At 45.7% G+C, this 18269-nt stretch overlaps 1 protein-coding gene and 1 pseudogene across 1 annotated transcript in view; both read right to left on the bottom strand.

Annotated features, from left to right (window-relative positions):
* Window positions 1–18269, bottom strand: part of LOC126267654 (odorant receptor 83a-like) — a 177450-nt gene that overhangs the window by 59727 nt on the left and 99454 nt on the right. Inside the window, exon 6 of the mRNA XM_049972954.1 lies at window positions 17441–17571. Within this exon, the coding sequence (XP_049828911.1) occupies window positions 17441–17571 (131 nt within the window). The remainder of the gene's footprint in view (window positions 1–17440; window positions 17572–18269) is intronic.
* Window positions 729–846, bottom strand: LOC126268537 (5S ribosomal RNA; annotated as a pseudogene).

The following is an 18269-nucleotide window of genomic DNA, read 5'->3' as shown; positions in this document are numbered from 1 at the left end:
TATAAACTTGTACTACTGTAGTAGGCGTGGGCTTCGTGTCTATCTTGGCCACAATAATGCGTCCACTATGCTGTTTGTAGTAGCTTACCCGCATTCTGACCGTTCCTTGTAGGCGGACGGAAGGTAGGGACGATGGGAGCCGTCGGAAGAACGTGTCATAGCCGGATTTCTCGTGTTTTTCTTTTATTACAAAGATTTTGTCTTGATTGTATATGGGTTTATTAACAAACCGAAAATAAATATTTGTGTATAACGAATAACTATCTGAATTTTATTGTAACTTTGATATAATTTATAGTTTTAAATTTAAAGATATTCTGTCTAGGGGTTGCATACATCTAGGGGCAAAGAGTAGGGAATATACAACTCTCAAATTTTTGTTTCTTACTTTAGTTTGACAATACATGTAATGAAAATTTTGTTCATCAAATGCTTTCTGTGACAAATAGCTATGAACCATATCGATTTAGTTTTTCTTTGCTTAACTCCCAAGTAGAACCGGCAAAATATTTAATGGTTGTAACTTGCACTCCGTCTTCAGGCCACAAGTGGTCCATCGGGACCATCCGACCGCCGTGTCGTCCTCACATGAAGATGCGGATAGGAGTGGCGGGTGGTCAGCACACTGCGCTCCCGGTCGTTGCGATGGTTTTCTTTGACCGGAGCCGCTACTATTCGGTCGAGTAGCTCCTCAATTTGCATCACGAGTCTGAGCGCATCCCGGAAAATGGCAACAGCGCTTGGCGACCCGGATGGTGACCCATCCAAGTGCCGGCCACGCCCGACAGCGCTTAACTTCGGTGATCTGACGGGAACCGGTGTATCCACTGCGGCAAGGCCGTTGCCAAGGGTTGTAAGATAAATTAATATAAACTTTTCTCTTTTTTACTATTGTAGTATATGAAGATAGCGAGTATAGGCCAAATCGGATTATGAATATATCATAAAATGTGATTCTATCAAAAATTAAAAGAACTAGAAAAATTAAGAGTATGGTAGCTATCACTAATAACAGGTGGTGCGTGTAGTCAAAACTGTTACTGTTATTTTGCGTTATCTCTGATGACACTTCAAACTCAGGTGTGTGTTCTGTATTCCTAAATTACTCATATGGTTCAAATGGCTCTGAGCAGTATGGGACTTAACATCTGAGGTCATCAGTGCCCTAGACTTAGAACTACTTAAACCTAACTAACCTTAGAACATCAATGCCCGAGGCAGGATTTTAACCTGCGATCGTAGCAGTCGCGCGGTTCCGGACTGAAGCGCCTAGATCCGCTCGTCCACCGCAGCCGGTTAATAGTGCAGTCGTTGTCGTAATGTGGAAACGAAGTGATTTATCTGACGTTCAAAACGGTATTGTCATTGGCTTTCAGACCAAGGGTGAAGCATTTCTGAAACTGCTAAGTGTGCAATCTTTTCGCGTGTTGCTGTGGTTAAAGTATAGGTAGTTTTTTGAATTAACACACAGAACGTAAGTACGTTTGAACATTTTATTTCGGTTGTTCCAATGTGATACATATACCTTTGTGAGCTTATCATTTCTGAGAACGCATGCTATTCCAGCGTGATTACCTGTAAATACCACATTAATGCAACAAATGCTCAAAATGATGTCCGCCAACCTCAATGCATTTGGCAATACGTGTAACGCCATCCCTTTCAAAGCGAGAAGTTCGCCTTTCGTAATGTTCGCACATCCATTGACAATGCGCTGGCGCATGTTGTCAGGCGTTGTCGGTCGATCATGATAGCAAATACCCTTCAACTTTCCACACAGAAAGAAATACGAGGACGTCAGATCCGGTGATCGTGCGGGCCATGGTATGGTGCTTCGACGACCAACCCACCTGTCATGAAATATGCTATTCAATACCGCTTCAACCGCACGCGAGCTATGTGCCGGACATCCATCATGTTGGAAGTACATCGCCATTCTGTCATGCAGTGAAAGATCTTGTAGTAACATCGGTAGAACATTACGTAGGAAATCAGCATACATTGCACCATTTAGATTGCCGTCGACAAAATGCGGGCCAATTATTCTTTCTCCCATAATGCCGCACCACACATTAACCCGCCAAGGTGGCTGATGTTCCACTTGTCACAGCCATCGTGGATTTTCCGTTGCCCAATAGTGCATATTATGCCGGTTTACGGTACCGCTGTTGGTGAATGACGCTAAATAGAACGCGTGCAAAAAATCTGTCATTACGCAGTGGCAGAACTGTACACTACGTTCAAAGTCGTCGCCATGCAATTCGTGGTGCATAGAAATATGGTACGGGTGCAATCGATATTGATGTAGCATTCTGAACACCGACGTTTTTGAGATTCCCGATTCTCGCGCAATTTGTCTGCTACTGATGTGCGGATTAGCCACGACAGCAGCTAAAACACCTACTTGGGCATCATCATTTGTTGCAGGTCGTGGTTGACATTTCACATGTGGCTGAACAATTCCGCCGGCTGGAGTGGTCGTGCGGTTCTAGGCGCTACAGTCTGGAACCGAGCGACAGCTACGGTCGCAGGTTCGAATCCTGCCTCGGGCATGGATGTGTGTGCTGTCCTTAGATTAGTTAGGCTTAATTAGTTCTAAGTTCTAGGCGACTGATGACCTCAGAGGTTAAGTCGCATAGGGCTCAGAGCCATTTGAACCATTTTTTGAACACTTCCCGTTTTCTTAAATAATGTAACTATCCGGCGAACGGTCCGGACACTTGGATAATTTCGTCCAGGATACCGAGCATCATACATAGCACACGCCCATTGGGCATTCTGATCACAATAGCCATACATCAACACGATATCGACCTTTACCGCAATTGGTAAACGGTCCATTTTAACACTGGTAATGTATCACGAAGCAAATACCGTCTGCACTGGCGGAATGTTACGTGATACGTGTACGCCAAAATGATGCTATCCAGAACCAGCGCTGAGGCAACTGTGTTGCACTAGATTAAAGGGATGAACAACGGGTGCGGTGTATTGTAAGGTCGATTAGACAGGCAACTATTGAGCAACTGACCGCCCAGATGAATCAAGGGACTACCAACAGTGTCTCCTCACCGATCGTTCAACGAATATTGCTGCATATGGGCCACCGCAGCAAGCTCCTGTTTCATGCACCGATATTGACTGCTGTTTATCCGTGTGGAAGGTTGCAATTTGCAGGTCAGTGGCGCAGCTGGACGTCCAATGAGTGGCGACAGGTGTCCTTTTAAAATGAATCACGCTTTATGCTCCATCGGACATACAGCCATTGGCGTCTACTGCTTGAAACCTCTGAAACCAAATACTCTCCAACAATGGTCGGAACGGTCCAGGCCGGAGAGGACACCCTAGGTGATCTCATTATTCAGGAAGGCAAACGAATGATCAGAAGTATGCATCTATCCTTATCGACCATATCCACCCCTACATGCAGTTTGTTTTTCCTCGGTGCCGTGTTTCTGGCTCCCCTGCAACGCCGCCAACCATCAGCATAGCGTCGCTGTGCGGGTCATCGTTCGAGCTCCGTAGGCGCACCTCTGAAACCAAATACTCTCCAACAATGGTCGGAAGGGTCCAGGCCGGAGGGGGCTCCCTAGGCGACCTCATTATTCAGGAAGGCAAACGAATGATCAGAAGTATGCATCTATCCTTATCGACCATACCCACCCCTACATGCAGTTTTTTCCCTCGGTGCCGTGTTTCTGGCTCCCCTGGAACGCCGCCAACCCGCAGCATAGCGTCGCTGTGCGGGTCATCGTTCGAGCTCCGTAGGCGCACCGGCTGAAGTCAGCCGAACTTCGCCTGTGCTGCAGGAAGCAGGCTAGTTCAGAGGGCGCGCGCTAGAGTAGTAGAAGCCGCCACATCTACGGACTTTTTGCTGCGTCCTCCGAGATATTTTCTTCAATCGTCCGAGCCCACATCGCTAGACCAACAACTATCTGGTAATTAACGGCCACGGGGGTACAACTGCCCTAGCCCGGCGAGCGACGGGCACTTCTGTCTCCGCCGGCAGAATTAGATCGCCAGCACCATGCCGCCGCCCAGTCTCGATATCGGCCTTGCTATCCTGGACCCCCGCGCATTGCGACTCGTTGCTCCAGCTGTGGACTCTGGTGCCCGAGCTCTTTGTACTGCTCATGAGATGGGACTTCAATTTTCTGCTACTGTTGATGTCTAAGAAGATAAATGTGTGTGTGAAATCTTATGGGACTTAACTGCTAAGGTCATCAGTCCCCAAGCTTACACACTACTTAACCTAAATTATCCTAAGGACAAACACACACACACACACACACATCAATGCCCGAGGACTCGAACCTCCGCCGGGATCAGCCTTCTAAGAACATAGTCAAGATAGTCTGTTTCATGTGCAAAATAACTTTTCAAAGATAGTCTCACACAGAGATTTACTTGAGTTTTTTTTTCCAAGAACTTTAAGCAGTCAAACAAGTCATGCCGTTATTTTCAAGAATGACTTTTCTTATTTGTTTTATACTACTAACGGATCGCAGAACTGATATTTGTGAGCATAAACTGATTGTATCAATAAATTGACTTTTCAATGTAATCCACAGACTTTCAGTGAAAGTGCCCCAAGCCGGGACACTTCACTCGGCACAATGGACTCTACCAGTAAGACAATTCAACGTCTCCCACAGTTCACTGTGAACGTGCGTGGTTCGAAGAGCATTGGGCTAAGTTTACCCCTACTCCCCTGGCCACAAAACTTAAGCCGCAAAATTTAAGCCGCAATCGAAATTTTTGAGACCACCTCAATCCGATTGTACGGTGTTTCTCAACCGAGAAACCTAGCACAGCTGGCTCCATGTACCTGTCGGTACCTTCCAGAACCTCATTCGCTCTCTTCCTTTATGTCTTGCAGCCTTCCGCGCCGCAAAAGGTAGTTATTTAGGCTTTTGACAGGTAGTCCTATTAATATGATTGGAGACCGTAATCAAAATCCTCTTGTATACCGTTATTCACTCGTATTTTTCAATTTTTTTCTCAGAAATACTATATCCTTTAATCCAACGTAAGCTGCTTAATAGCTTAATAGTTGGAACTTCCATCACTAACAGTACCTTCCATGACAAGGGGCAAGAACAGACGACTTGCATCACTTGCTTTATGAATGAAGCTTTACAGGTTTTTTCACACTTTCGACCAATTTTAAGGCATAAATTTCGAGTAGTGTTCAGACCACGCACAAAACAAACGACCACAAAGTCTTCGACTAGTAAATCTGGCGCCTGACGAGCCGGTAGCCAGTTCAAATCTTGGTGATGTAAGTATGCATCATTTCTTTAACACGCAGGTAAGGCACTGGAGGGGCCGTGAATATCATAATGCCCCCTAGTGCCCTTGGGTAAATTACTTTTATTCTTTCCACGGTGTTTTGTAGTATATTGGCATGATCACAATGTGGCACCGTTGACGTTAATCCTTCCATATGATGCGGACACGAATAAATGTAGTGTAACGGCCTAGTGGGTGGAGAGATTAACAAAATTACCATTGAGACAGAAAACTGCAACCAACCAACGTTTCTGAATGATTAATCTATTTATTTCATCCAGTGTCTATGCACTCGAGGCAACGGCCTTGCCGCAGTGGATACACCGGTTCCCGTGAGATCACCGAAGTTAAGCGCTGTCGTTTGTGGCCGGCACTTGGATGGGTCACCATCCAGCCGCCATGCGCTGTTGCCATTTTTCGGGGTGCACTCAGCCTCGTGATGCCAAATGAGGAGCTACTCGACCGACTAGTGGCGGCTCCGGTCAAAGAAAACCATCGTAACGTCCGGGAGAGCGGTGTGCTGACCACACGCCCCTCCTATCCGCATCCTCAACTGAGGATCACACGGCGGTCGGATGGTCCCGATGGGCCACTTGTGGCCTGAAGACGGAGTGCTATGCACTCGGGTGCAGTTTTCTGACTCACTATTGTTTACGAAAACAGTCGTCATGGATAAAAATTGACAATGTACAAGTAGGACTCGCGCTCTGAGGTTTCCGTACAGACTTAGTTATGTGTATAGACAGTTCAAGCATCACGAGAATCGAGATTTTCAACGATTTTCGCTTGTTATAGACATTGATACTGGCAAGATATTGGTCCCGAAAATTCCAAGAATGTTTTCATTCTAAGTTCTAAGTTGGATAACATAAGACAAAAAAATTTTGGGTGCTATAATTAAAAATTAACAGTTTATAATTTACTTGTATTGTTAAGCCTTGCTTCTTGCCAAATTTCGTGATTCTAGGACGACGGTAAATCCGTTACAGTGACTTAGAAGCTTACGTTTTTACATCATCAAGGGTCTGTAGACCGTAATATGTGGCATAAATTTCAACTTCATGCGTCCGTCTCTTCCTGAGAAAAATACTGCTTAAGTGACAGGCCGACAAACAGACAGACAGACAGACATATAGACAGACAACAATGTGATCCTATATGGATTCCGTTTTTCACCGGTTAAGGTACGGAACCCTAAAAATTGATAAAATAATATTTAATTTAGTAGTGTAGCCAAACTATGGAGACACTTAACTGAACTGAAATGTGATATTTTTTAGTGAATAGGTTATAAGTTTCCGAGTCGAGAAAGAGAGAGACGAAAGTAAATAAAATTATGCATTAAGGTGCTAAGTATTTTTGCATCATTTTAGTTTCAGTGTAACTCATTTCAATTAATTTACAATTTATAACTACTAATTTTCACTTCGATAGTGGTGGCAATTATATAAATGTAAATATCGTATGGCATTCTTGGCTCGAATGTCACCAAAGGGACCGCAGATTTTTTTGCGTCCCCATACGACGGACGGATCACCACCGATTCACATGCGCTCACGGCGAAGTGGTTTGGTTTTTAATCCAGAACTTTGCTGCAAAGAATAGTGATTTGGACTTTCGCACCACCACGTCTCTCCCTTCTATGGTGAAACACTGGAAATAAAAATATTAGCTATCACCAAGATTCTAAACGGCTGACGTCCAAGTTGAGCGCCATCGCACAGGCGTGCGTTAGCGATCTCGGTTACGGAAGCGGGTGAGCATTCGGTCCTCCTTACGAAACAGGACACCATGACTGCAGGGACCCCTATTTCTGGGAGGCAGTTGATGAACAGGACCAGCCAGGTATCGGCAACCTAATACGTCTGTAGGATTCCCTCAGAATTCGCTGAGAAATGTGGCCTAGTTATTTTAGGAGCACGCGTTTAGCCTGGCGATAGGAAATAATGCCAACTGCGAAAGTTCTTATTATTCGAGTTGGAACGGAGTCTTAAGGCAAGACACAGCTGGGTTACTTAGCTTCAGTTGTCTGGAGTAGCTAACAAGTTTGGTAGTTAGTGTCCACCACAAAGGACCTCGTACTAGGCGTCATGTTGAACAGAGCGTTACGTAGAGAGGTTGTGTCATCAAATATAGATCGTGACATTTACCGTTCGCGGGACGCAAATTCTCTTCATAAGTCATGCAGTCGGGCACTCTAGGTAATAAGCCGTCATGTTCCTCTGTCATTACTCACTGCTGGTAGTTCTCTCTCTCTCTCTCTCTCTCTCTCTCTCTCTCTCTCTCTCTCTCTCTCTCTCTCTCCCTCTCTCTCTCTCGATCCCTCTGTCTTTCTCTCTCTCTCTCTCTCTCTCTCTCTCTCTCTCTCTCTCTCTCTCTCTGTCTCTCTATCGATCCAATACTGTTTTCTGTCAGAAAATATTCATTTTGTAATTTTTTCTAGGCTGGTTTCCTTGACAACCTATAAAAACTGATGATGAACAGTGCTTTTTGGCTTAAGTTGTTATTTGGTGCACAATGTACGTCAGTTTTTAAGACACATCTGTGTTCTTCTCGTTGTTATTATCGTGGTAATTCCCTTACAATTCACCCAAATCCCCATGATAAATCTTGAGCAATAAATGCAACACTTCACTACTTGATACATCCCTTAAATTGGGTACGTTACGGTTTCGAGGTTAACGCGTTTGTTTGGGTCCCACTTGCTAGATGAATGGCGGGCAGGTTAGAAGTACTGGAGGAGGAGGAGATTAATGTTTAGCGTCCCGCCGACAACGTCGTCATTAGAGACGGAGCACAAACGCGGATTAGGGAAGGATGGGGAGGGAAGTCGGCTGAGACCTTTGAAATCAAACATCCCGGCGTTTGCCAGAGAAATCACGGAAAATCTATATCAGGACATCCGGACACGGGTTTGAATCGCCGTCATCCCGAATGCGAGTCCAGTGTGCTAACCACTGCGCCACCTCGCTTGGTGTTAGAAGTACTGTCAAAGGGTGATATCCAGTTCATTGCTTTATGACAAAGAGGAGGCATCGGACATTGCCCTCCCCTTTGCCCCATCTCCATCTCTAGAACACTGTACTTTTAACAGCGCTTAATTCTTCTGCTGCAGTCATCAACGCCCAAGTCTCATGTCACTACACATCTCCATGTCCATTTCGCCAACTGAACAGCCCCAACTGACACGATGTATCCAAGACAATAGCAAACGACCTCTTGTAACATTCTTGTATAAATGACCACAATTTCCTACAACAGGTAGCTTCCAAAAATTAAGCCCGCAACTTGACACTGCAATCCTTGTCTGATAGCTCCTCTTACAAGTCCATATCTACCACGTTGCATTCCGAGACGGCTTCCTGGAGGTCCACTGTGCTGACGGTGGTTACGCTCTCTGGTAACTGCTGCAGCATTTAGCTCGTTGGCTTCTTAGTGAGGACTCCAATAGTGAACTTCCCTGAACTCACTATAATCACTGTAGGCTGAGGGTATACTAACTGCAGAAGCGCAGCGGCGCTGGTTATACACTACTGGCCATTAAAATTGCTACACCACAAAGATGACGTGCTACAGACGCGAAATTTAACCGACAGGAAGAAGATGCTGTGATATGCAAATGATTAGCTTTTCAGAGCATTCACTCAAGGTTGGCGCCGGTGGCGACACCTACAACGTGCTGACATGAGGAAAGTTTCCAACCGATTTCTCATACACAAACGTTGCCTGGTGAAACGTTGTTGTGATGGCTTGTGTAAGGAGGAGAAATGAGTACCATCGCGTTTCCGACTTTGATCAAGGTCGGTTTGTAGCCTATCCCGATTGCGGTTTATCGTATAGCGACATTGCTGCTCGTGTTGGTCGAGATCCAATGACTGTTAGCAGAATATGGAATCGGTGGGTTCAGGAGGGTAATACGGGACGCCGTGCTGGATCCCAACGGCCTCGTATCTCTAGCAGTCGAAATGACAGGCATCTTATCCGCATGGCTGATTCCTGAGTCAGCAGATGGGGACGTTTGCAAGACGACAACCGTCTGCACGAATAGTTCGACGACGTTTGCAGCAGCATGGACTATCAGCTCGGAGACCATGGCTGCGGTTACCATTGACGCAGCATCACAGACAGGAGCACCTGCGATGGTGTACTGAACGACGAACCTGGGTGCACGAATGGCAAAACGTCATTTTTTCGGATGAATCCGAAAGAAATGGTTCAAATGGCTCTTAGCACAATGGGACTTTAACTTCTAAGGTCATCAGTCCCCTAGAACCTAGAACTACTTAAACCTAACTAACCTAAGGACATCACACACATACATGCCCGAGGCATGATTCGACCCTGCGACCGTAGCGGTCGCTCGGTTCCAGACTGTAGCGCCTAGAACCACTCGGCTACCCCGGCCGGCGGATGAATCCAGGTTCTGTTTACAGCATCATGATGGTCGCATCCGTGTTTGGCGACATCGCGGTGAACGCACATTGGAAGCGTTATTTTCGTCATCGCCATCGCCGGCGTGATAGTATGGGGTGCCATTGGTTACACATCTCTGTCACCTCTTGTTCGCATTGACGGCACTGTACGGGGCTTTCTGGATATAGAAAATGTTGGACTGCTGTCCTGACCAACACATTCTCCATATCTCTCACCAATTGAAAACGTCTGGTCAATGGTGGCCGAGCAACTGGCTCGTCACAATACGCCAGTCACTACTCTTGATGAACTGTGGTATCGTGTTGAAGCTGCATGGGCAGCTGTACCTGTACACACCATTCAAGTTCTGTTTGACTCAATGCCCAGGCGTATCAAGGCCGTTATTAGGGCCACAGGTGGTTGTTCTGGGTACTGATTTCTCAGGATCTATGCACCCAAATTGCGTGAAAATGTAATAACATCTCAGTTCTAGTATAATATATTTGTCTAATGAATACCCGTTTATCATTTGCATTTCTTCTTGGTGTAGTAATTTTAATGGCCAGTAGCGTATTATCACACCAACGAATACACTGGATACACGTGATAGGTTTCAGCCGGCCATGATGGCAGACTACTTGCTCATTGGCTCACTGTGCAACGTGACTTCATCCAGCGAGTGATTGGCATGTATGGAAAGCGTGGCAATGTACAGGATTGTTATAAATAACTTTCGCTGCTTGAGACAGTGTAGTGTGCATTACAGTTGCAAACAGTCAACATGTGTCTGGGCAGGGTGAGCCTGGCCTTAATCGCAAAGCTGTTTTATTAAAATAACAGCAACAGTGCTGCTACTCTTCGCAAGTATCGTTAATGGAATATGGCGAGGTCTACTCTCCACACAAGGGTTGAAGAACATATTCGGAAGTTTCGGTTAACTGGCGATTTGGGGAACGCTCCTGGGTGACGGCCAATTGCGCCATGAGTTGTTGAAGAAGTTACTGTTGCCATGGCTGAGAATGCTAAACGCAATGTGCGATACCCAAGCAGTGTACGAACTGTGTCACGGCAACTGAACATTCCATGGTCCACTGTTCGAAAAGTGCTGCAGACAATTGTGAAATGGTATCTGTACAAGCTTCACACTCCTGGCTGTGGGGTTACCTGAAGTACAGGTTTTATCAACACCAACACGCAATGGAGGATGAAAATGAGCATAATGAGTCAGACAGCCAGCATCCCGGCTGAGATGTCTCGCGCAGCGGCACAGCAATCTCTAGTGCGGTACCAGGCTGTTGTGGATGCAGATAGTCGTCAGACTGAGCAACGTTAACAAGTTCAATTGTTCTCCGATCACTGCCTTACGCCACCTTACTGGGAAGGCCTGTATGTCTGCATGGTACCGCTCTACTGGAGGACGTCGGAGCCAACGTCTTGCTGCATCAATAACGTCGACATCATTCGCGTACTGCTTCCAGCGGAGTGTATCCTTCATTGGGCGGAATGGCTGGAAATCGGCAGGTGCGAGATCTGGACTGTAGGGTGGATGAGTAAGAACAGTTCAACGACGTTTTGAGAGCTCCTCTTGGGTTCGCAGACCTGTGTGAGGCCTTTCGTGCGTTTTCTCGGAGAACGAAAAATTCGTTTGCATTTCGTGATTTCGTGGTTATGAACACACTGAAGTCGTTTCTTTTCTTTCCTTTTTTTAAGTCTCCTGAGAGTAGCACAATACACTGTATATTTTATCGTTGCATCATGAGAGGACGTGAAACAGAATAACCCTTTCAGAGTCCCAGAAGACTGTCGGCATGACTTTACCAGCTGAGGGGGCTGCTGCGAACATTTCTTTGGAGGAGACTTCGTGCAGCGCCACTCCACGGATTTCTTTTGTTTCGCATTGGATGTGATGAACCCACGTTTCATCGCCTCTGGCGACAAAAATTGTCACGATCGGCAGCGCAACGCGCAAGCAATTTCGCTCAGGTGGCACTTCATTGCTCTTTATGGTCTTCTGCTACGCGGCGAGTAACCCAATGGACTCACACCTTTGAGTACCCAAACCGGTGGACTACTGTCTCAGCATTACCAACAGACACGTCCACTTGAGCAGCGAGGTGTCTGATTGTGATCCGTCGATACCTCGAATAAGAGTGTCCGCACGTTCCAAACAATGCAGAAGGCACAGCTGTGTGTGTTAGGCTGGCACGCGGGAGATTTGGATAGGTTCGCGCGAACTTGTTGCGATGTTGACAGACGCCTCGGCCAATGACTCACGGTGCTTTGTTTTCTAACAGGTCTCCGTAGACATTCTTCAAGGCCCTTTGAATATTTGCACTGCTATGGTTTTCCACCAAAAGAGACTCAATGACAGCTCTCTTTTTGATACTCACTTCAGTTGCAGACGCCGATTTGAGGGATACGTTGAGCATCGCCACCTATCGGAACTTCATCGAACTATAGAGGCTGAAGCGGGGATTTTCCCACAAAAAAAAATTCGTCTTTTTTCAGCCGAAACCGGTCGAGATATAAATGTGTTGCATTACTTATTCAACGCCTCTCGTAGTTTGAAGTTTGTCACATGCCGCCTTCAAACGGTTGCGTCATTAATGGCCAACAGCTTATTGAGTGTGCTTTTAAATGGCCAGGATTTTATAAGTCACTTACTGAACACCGTCATTAGAGGCAATGAAACCTCATGAATGATTAAAAAATTATTTGCTAAACTGGCGCGCAAACGGTGATGTTTGCCATTCTTGAGAAATACCAGTATCAGGGAGGCTCCAAATTTGGATACCGTTCTGGGCACACAGTTTCAGTTTGTCAGGAGTTTCATAACAGTAAACAATTAACTGCAGTTTTTTTTGGCGTAACTCATCAAACCGAGCTAAAGTTTTCGTCCAACACATTCCTAGTCAAAGAACTGGGGACAATAACTATTTCTTCCCAATACACACCAACCGACAAAAAAGTGAAGCACCCACAAGGGGAGAAGGAAACGAAATGAAACTCGTTGTTAAGAGGCAAGTAAAGTTATTTCACTGATTTTAAAAGCAAGTGCAAATTACGAAGAACTTTACGAGAACACTGATCAGTATTACGCTTTATCCTCTCTTGCCTGAATGTATGCACTGGTTCGAGTGGCAAGGGTGTGATAAAACCTTCGTATTCTCTTCTGAGGAAAGCTGACCCACAACTGGTCCTTGATATCCCGGATACTGATCCTAGCATGGAGTTGACGTCCGAGGTAATCCCATACATTGTTCTATCTGGATGTTTCTGATCACGGGAGATCCTCAACATCACGCATACAGTTCACACAGACATGTGCCATGTGTGGACGAACATCCTCCTGTAGAAAAATGGCACCCCGATACTGTCGCATGTAAGGCAAAAGAAGAGGATGCAGGATGTCTGTGACGTACCGTTGTGCCGCAGAATCACTTCTAATCATACCCTAAAGTCATACCTGACGCCTCCCCTCACCACGACCCTAGGAGTAACATCGCTGTGCCTCTCCAAAACAGTGGAAGAATGGGACCTCTGCCAGGGTCGCTACTATACTCGCCGACGGTGGTCATTCGGAGTAATACAGAACCATGACTCATTATTAAAAACAATGCTGCGCCTTCCTTTAGCAGTCCATACTCCCGGTAACGGGGCCACTCAAAACTTAGCCGTAGTGTTGTGATGTTAACGCCAGCCTACGCATATGACAGTACACTCATATTCTCAAGAAACAGAGCACCTTGAACGACTAGAGATAGGAAATTCATATCAGTATAAATTTGAAAACTTAATAAACCACGGAATAATGTAGATAGAGAGGTAAAAATTGACACACATGCTTGGAATGACATGGGGTTTTATTAGAACCAAACAGAAAACACCCCATATTGCTAGACGTGTGAAAGCTCTCTTGCGCACGTCGTTTGGTGCTGATCGTGTACTCAGCCGCCACTTTCGTCATGCTTGGCCTCCCAGGTCCCCAGACCTCAGTCCGTGCGTTTATTGGCTTTGGGGTTACCTGAAGTCGCAAGCGTATCGTGATCGACCGACATCTCTAGGGATGCTGAAAGACAACATCAGAAGCCAATGCCTCACTATAACTCCGTGCATGCTTTACAGTGCTGTTCACAACATTATTCCTCGACTACAGCTATTGTTGAGGAATGTTGGTGGACATATTGAGCATTTCCTGTATAGAACATCATCTTTGCTTTGTATTACTTTGTTATGCTAATTACTGCTATTCTGATCAGATGAAGCGCCATCTGTCGGACATTTTTTGAACGTTTTTTTTTTGGTTCTAATAAAACCCCATGTCATTCCAAGCATGTGTGTCAATGTGTACCTCTTTATCTACATTATTCCATGATTTATTCAGTTTTCAAATTTATACTGACTTTTTGATCACCCGGTACATTAATGTGTTCTGAAGGAATGATTAGCATTTGAACTATGTCAGCCCGTAGATTCAAGATCAACATCGATATTGTGGCGCAACACCACATACCGGTAATATGTGCCTGCAGCTCTTGTTGTCGTTATAAACCGAAGGTAATGGATTATTGTCACTTGAGCAGGCGTTCAGGACGTCTCGCAGGCGTATGGACGAACCGTACCATCAAGTCACTGAGCTTGCAGGAGGGCGCGTTATTGGCATGAGAAAGTATGATGCATCCATCCGGTAAGTTGTTGCTCGTATGGAACGAAGTGTTCCGGCAGTGCAAAGGGTGTGTGCAGAATGGTCCACAGGAGGTCGCAGAACACGACGAGATTGGTCAGGTACACCAGCCAGACCAACCCCCGAGAAGATCGACACGTCATCCGAACGGCGTTGCAGGACAGATCCTCGGCTCTGGCACTACAGTGGAACACTTCGTACACTATCAGGTCCGTCGCCGTTTATTACGGCATCGGTTACGAGCGCACGGTCCATTTCTCCGTCTACTTTTCACGAATGTGCAGGAACATGCTAGACGGCAATGATGTATGCAACGACGTCACTGGAGACAGGAATGACATCAGATGCTGTTTTAAGATGAATCCAGGTTCCGTTTGCTTGAAAATGATGGCCGTATTTTGGTTCGCCGCAATCAGGGGGAGCGGCATCATGCTGACTGCATTCACACAAGACATACAGCGCCACCCCAAGGCCTTATGGTGCGGGGTGCTATTGGGTACAACCGCAGATCACGGCTGGTGAGTGTCCAGGACATTGTGACCAATGTGACCTACGTGAATGGCCTCCTGCGACCTGTAGCCATACAGTTTCTGCTCAGCACGAAAGACGCCATTATTGGAGACCACATGTTGCTGCACGAACACGTGCCTTCTTGGTGTCCCACGATGTCGGCCTTTGACCTGGTCAGCCAGATCACCACACTTGTCGCCAGTCGAAAATGTGTGGGATATGGTGATACGGCAGGAGCAGCACTGTGAGCCAGTGCCAATCTGAATGCAGAATCGATGGCTATACCACAGGACGGCCCTTCATACGCGTCGATGCTGTCACGCTTGGAAGAAGTTATCAGGGCCCATGGTGGACCCAGTGGCTACTAGGCAACAGGACACACACTGAACCGAGGTGACTGAAATGCTAGTAATTTTTGCAGAACATATTAATGTACATGTCCCGTGAATAAGAACGTCTTATATCTAGTCGCTGTAGATATTCTGTTTTTTCTGAACATGAATGTAATTGCCTAATTCAGCTGCTGCTAGTCTCCGACCAATGGTGCTGGTTACACAGAATGTTCTTGTTCCCCGACGACAGGTGCAGATGTGGAGGGGTTACAGTGCGCTTGGTGTACAATACCGTGATCCTCCCTTGTGGCGGTCAGACGTAAGGAAGTAAGGACGATTAGAGTTTACATCCCGTCCACATCGTCGACGTCGAGGTCGTTAGGGACAAACCAGTAGCTCGGATTATTTCAAGAAAGGGGAAAGAAATTGGCGGTGCACTTTCAAAGGAACCAATCTCGTATTTCTCTGAAGTAATTTAGAGAAGTTATAGAAAAACTAAATTTGGATGGCTGGACGCGAATCAGAACCGCTGTCATCCCGACCGCGAGTTCAATATCCTAGCCACAGCGTCATCTCGCTCGGTGTTATCAAACGTAGTCGGCCGGATTTCGACAACGAGTATACTTGCCATCAAATTCTCATGCTGTCCAGCATCGTTCCAGTTTCACGTCCGACTGCTCGACGAATCTGGATAGTGTACGATTCAACCAGCCAGCCAAATGGAGGCCCACAACAACGCTTCCAAACTGTATCGGATGATAACGCTGTCTCAAACGAGTACGCGGCAGCTCCATATCCTTCACAGTGATCTTTCAACATCTGAAGCTGTTCACCCCCCCTTGATTACCCTATCGAGCCTGGTAACAACATTAAAGATGAACAACACTAATGCATTCTGGTGGCCGTTCTACCTATCACAGAGAATTGCAAATCGCTATTCGTCCACGAGAGTCAGAGGGCCATAGACACCGGTGCACAGGTAGATGCCGTGTTTCTTGACTTCCGCAAGGCGTTCGATACAGTTCCCCACAGCCGTGTAATGAACAAAGTAAAAGTATATGGACTATCAGACCAATTGTGTGATTGGATTTAAGAGTTCCTGGATAACAGAACGCAGCATGTCATTCTTAATGCAGAGAAGTCTTCCGAAGTGAGAGTGATTTCAGGTGTGCAGCAGGGGAGTGTCATAGGACCGTTGCTATTCACAATATACATAAATACTTGGTGGATGACATCGGAAGTTCACTGAGGCTTTTTGCAGATGATGCTTTCGTGTATCGAGAGGTTGCAACAATGGAAAATTGTACTGAAATGCAGGAGGATCTGTAGCGAATTGACGCATGGTGCAGGGAATGGCAATTGAATCTCAATGTAGACAAGTGTAATGTGCTGCGAATACATAGAAAGATATATATCCCTTATCATTTAGCTACAAAATAGCAGGTCAGCAATTCCATAAATTATCTGGGAGTACGCATTAGGAGTGATTTAAAATGGAATTATCATATAAAGTTGATCATCGCTAAAGCAGATGCCAGACTGAGATTCATTGGAAGAATCCTAAGGAAATGCAATCCGAAAACAAAGGGAGTAGGTTACAGTACGCTTGTTCGCCCACTGCTTGAATACTGCTCAGCAGTGTGGGATCCGTACCAGATACGGTTGATTGAAAAGATAGAGAAGATCCAACGGAGAGCAGTGCGCTTCGTTACAGGATCATTTAGTAATCGCGAAAGCGTTACGGAGATGATAGATAAACTCCAGTGGAAGACTCTGCAGGAGAGACGTTCAATAGCTCGGTACGGGCTTTTGTTGAAGTTTCGAGAACATACCTTCACCGAAGAGTCAAGCAATATATTGCTCCCTCCTACGTATAATAGTGAGGATAAAATGAGAGAGATTAGAGCCCACACGGAAGCATACCGACAATCCTTCTTTCCACGAACAATACGAGACTGGAATAGAAGGGAGAATCGATAGAGGTACTCAGCGCACCCTCCGCCACACACCGTCAGGTGGCTTGCGGAGTATGGATGTAGATGTAGAGGTGTGTACGGGTATGAAGTTACACTGACATCTGACAGTGCCATCTGGGTGCTTCATTTCTTTTTTTTTTTGTGAGGCAGTTTATGTCTTATAATCAGTCAACAGTAACACATCCGTTGACAAATCAAAGAGTATATCTGAGTGTGTTGCTGTGCTGACGTACCTTATGATGATCTGGTGGTGCAGCACACTGCGAACCAGCTGCGCGTGGGCGTCGCGAGGGTTAACTGATGGAAGTCCGTCTGCTCCCTCTGACTTCATTGCAACGACTTGGTTGTTGTAGGAGCCCCCTTTCTGATATCAAAAATGAAAAGTGTTATCAGTGCACAAGGTTCCGAGATGTTTTGCCATTAATAATTTGATGTGGGCATGTTTCCACAACATGTGGACACAAAAAGAACAGCCAGCAGTCCGATGCGAATCAAGTTATACCAATATACGAGGGTCATTCAATAATCAAAGAGACAAATTGGTCTGGAGAAAAAAAGTGTTTATTTTTACAAAACAATACTTTTTCTACTTTTCAACATAGTCCCCTTGAACATATATTCTGGCTGTAAAGAACTCTATTTTGATGTTTGAACCAATTTCTCACAAACTTTTTCACATCCTCGTTGTCCTGCAACCTCTTCCCACATAATGCCTCCTTCAGTGCATCAAAACAAATCACTAGGTGCTATATCAGGACTGTAAGGGGGATGAGGCAGTACCTTCCAGCTCATTTTGTAGATGGTTTCACGGGTTAGTTGAGCAATATGAGGACGTGCGTTGTCTTGCTGAAGAATTACCTCTCTCCTCTGAGATCCTTCGATATAATCACCAAAAACTGGACCTTCAGCATCCAAAAACACCGTCATCATGACTTTTCCTGCTGATGCTTCTGTTTTGAATTTTTTTTTTTTTTTTCCACAGGTAAGTTGGTGTGCTTCCGCTCCATGCTTTGTCTTTTTGATTCTGGCTCATAATATTGAACCTAACTTTCATCACAAGTT

Source organism: Schistocerca gregaria, chromosome 4 (assembly GCF_023897955.1).
Source record: "Schistocerca gregaria isolate iqSchGreg1 chromosome 4, iqSchGreg1.2, whole genome shotgun sequence".
NCBI lineage: Eukaryota > Metazoa > Arthropoda > Insecta > Orthoptera > Acrididae > Schistocerca > Schistocerca gregaria.
Note: the sequence above shows the minus strand (reverse complement) of the source record. Positions and strands in the feature narration are given on the sequence as shown.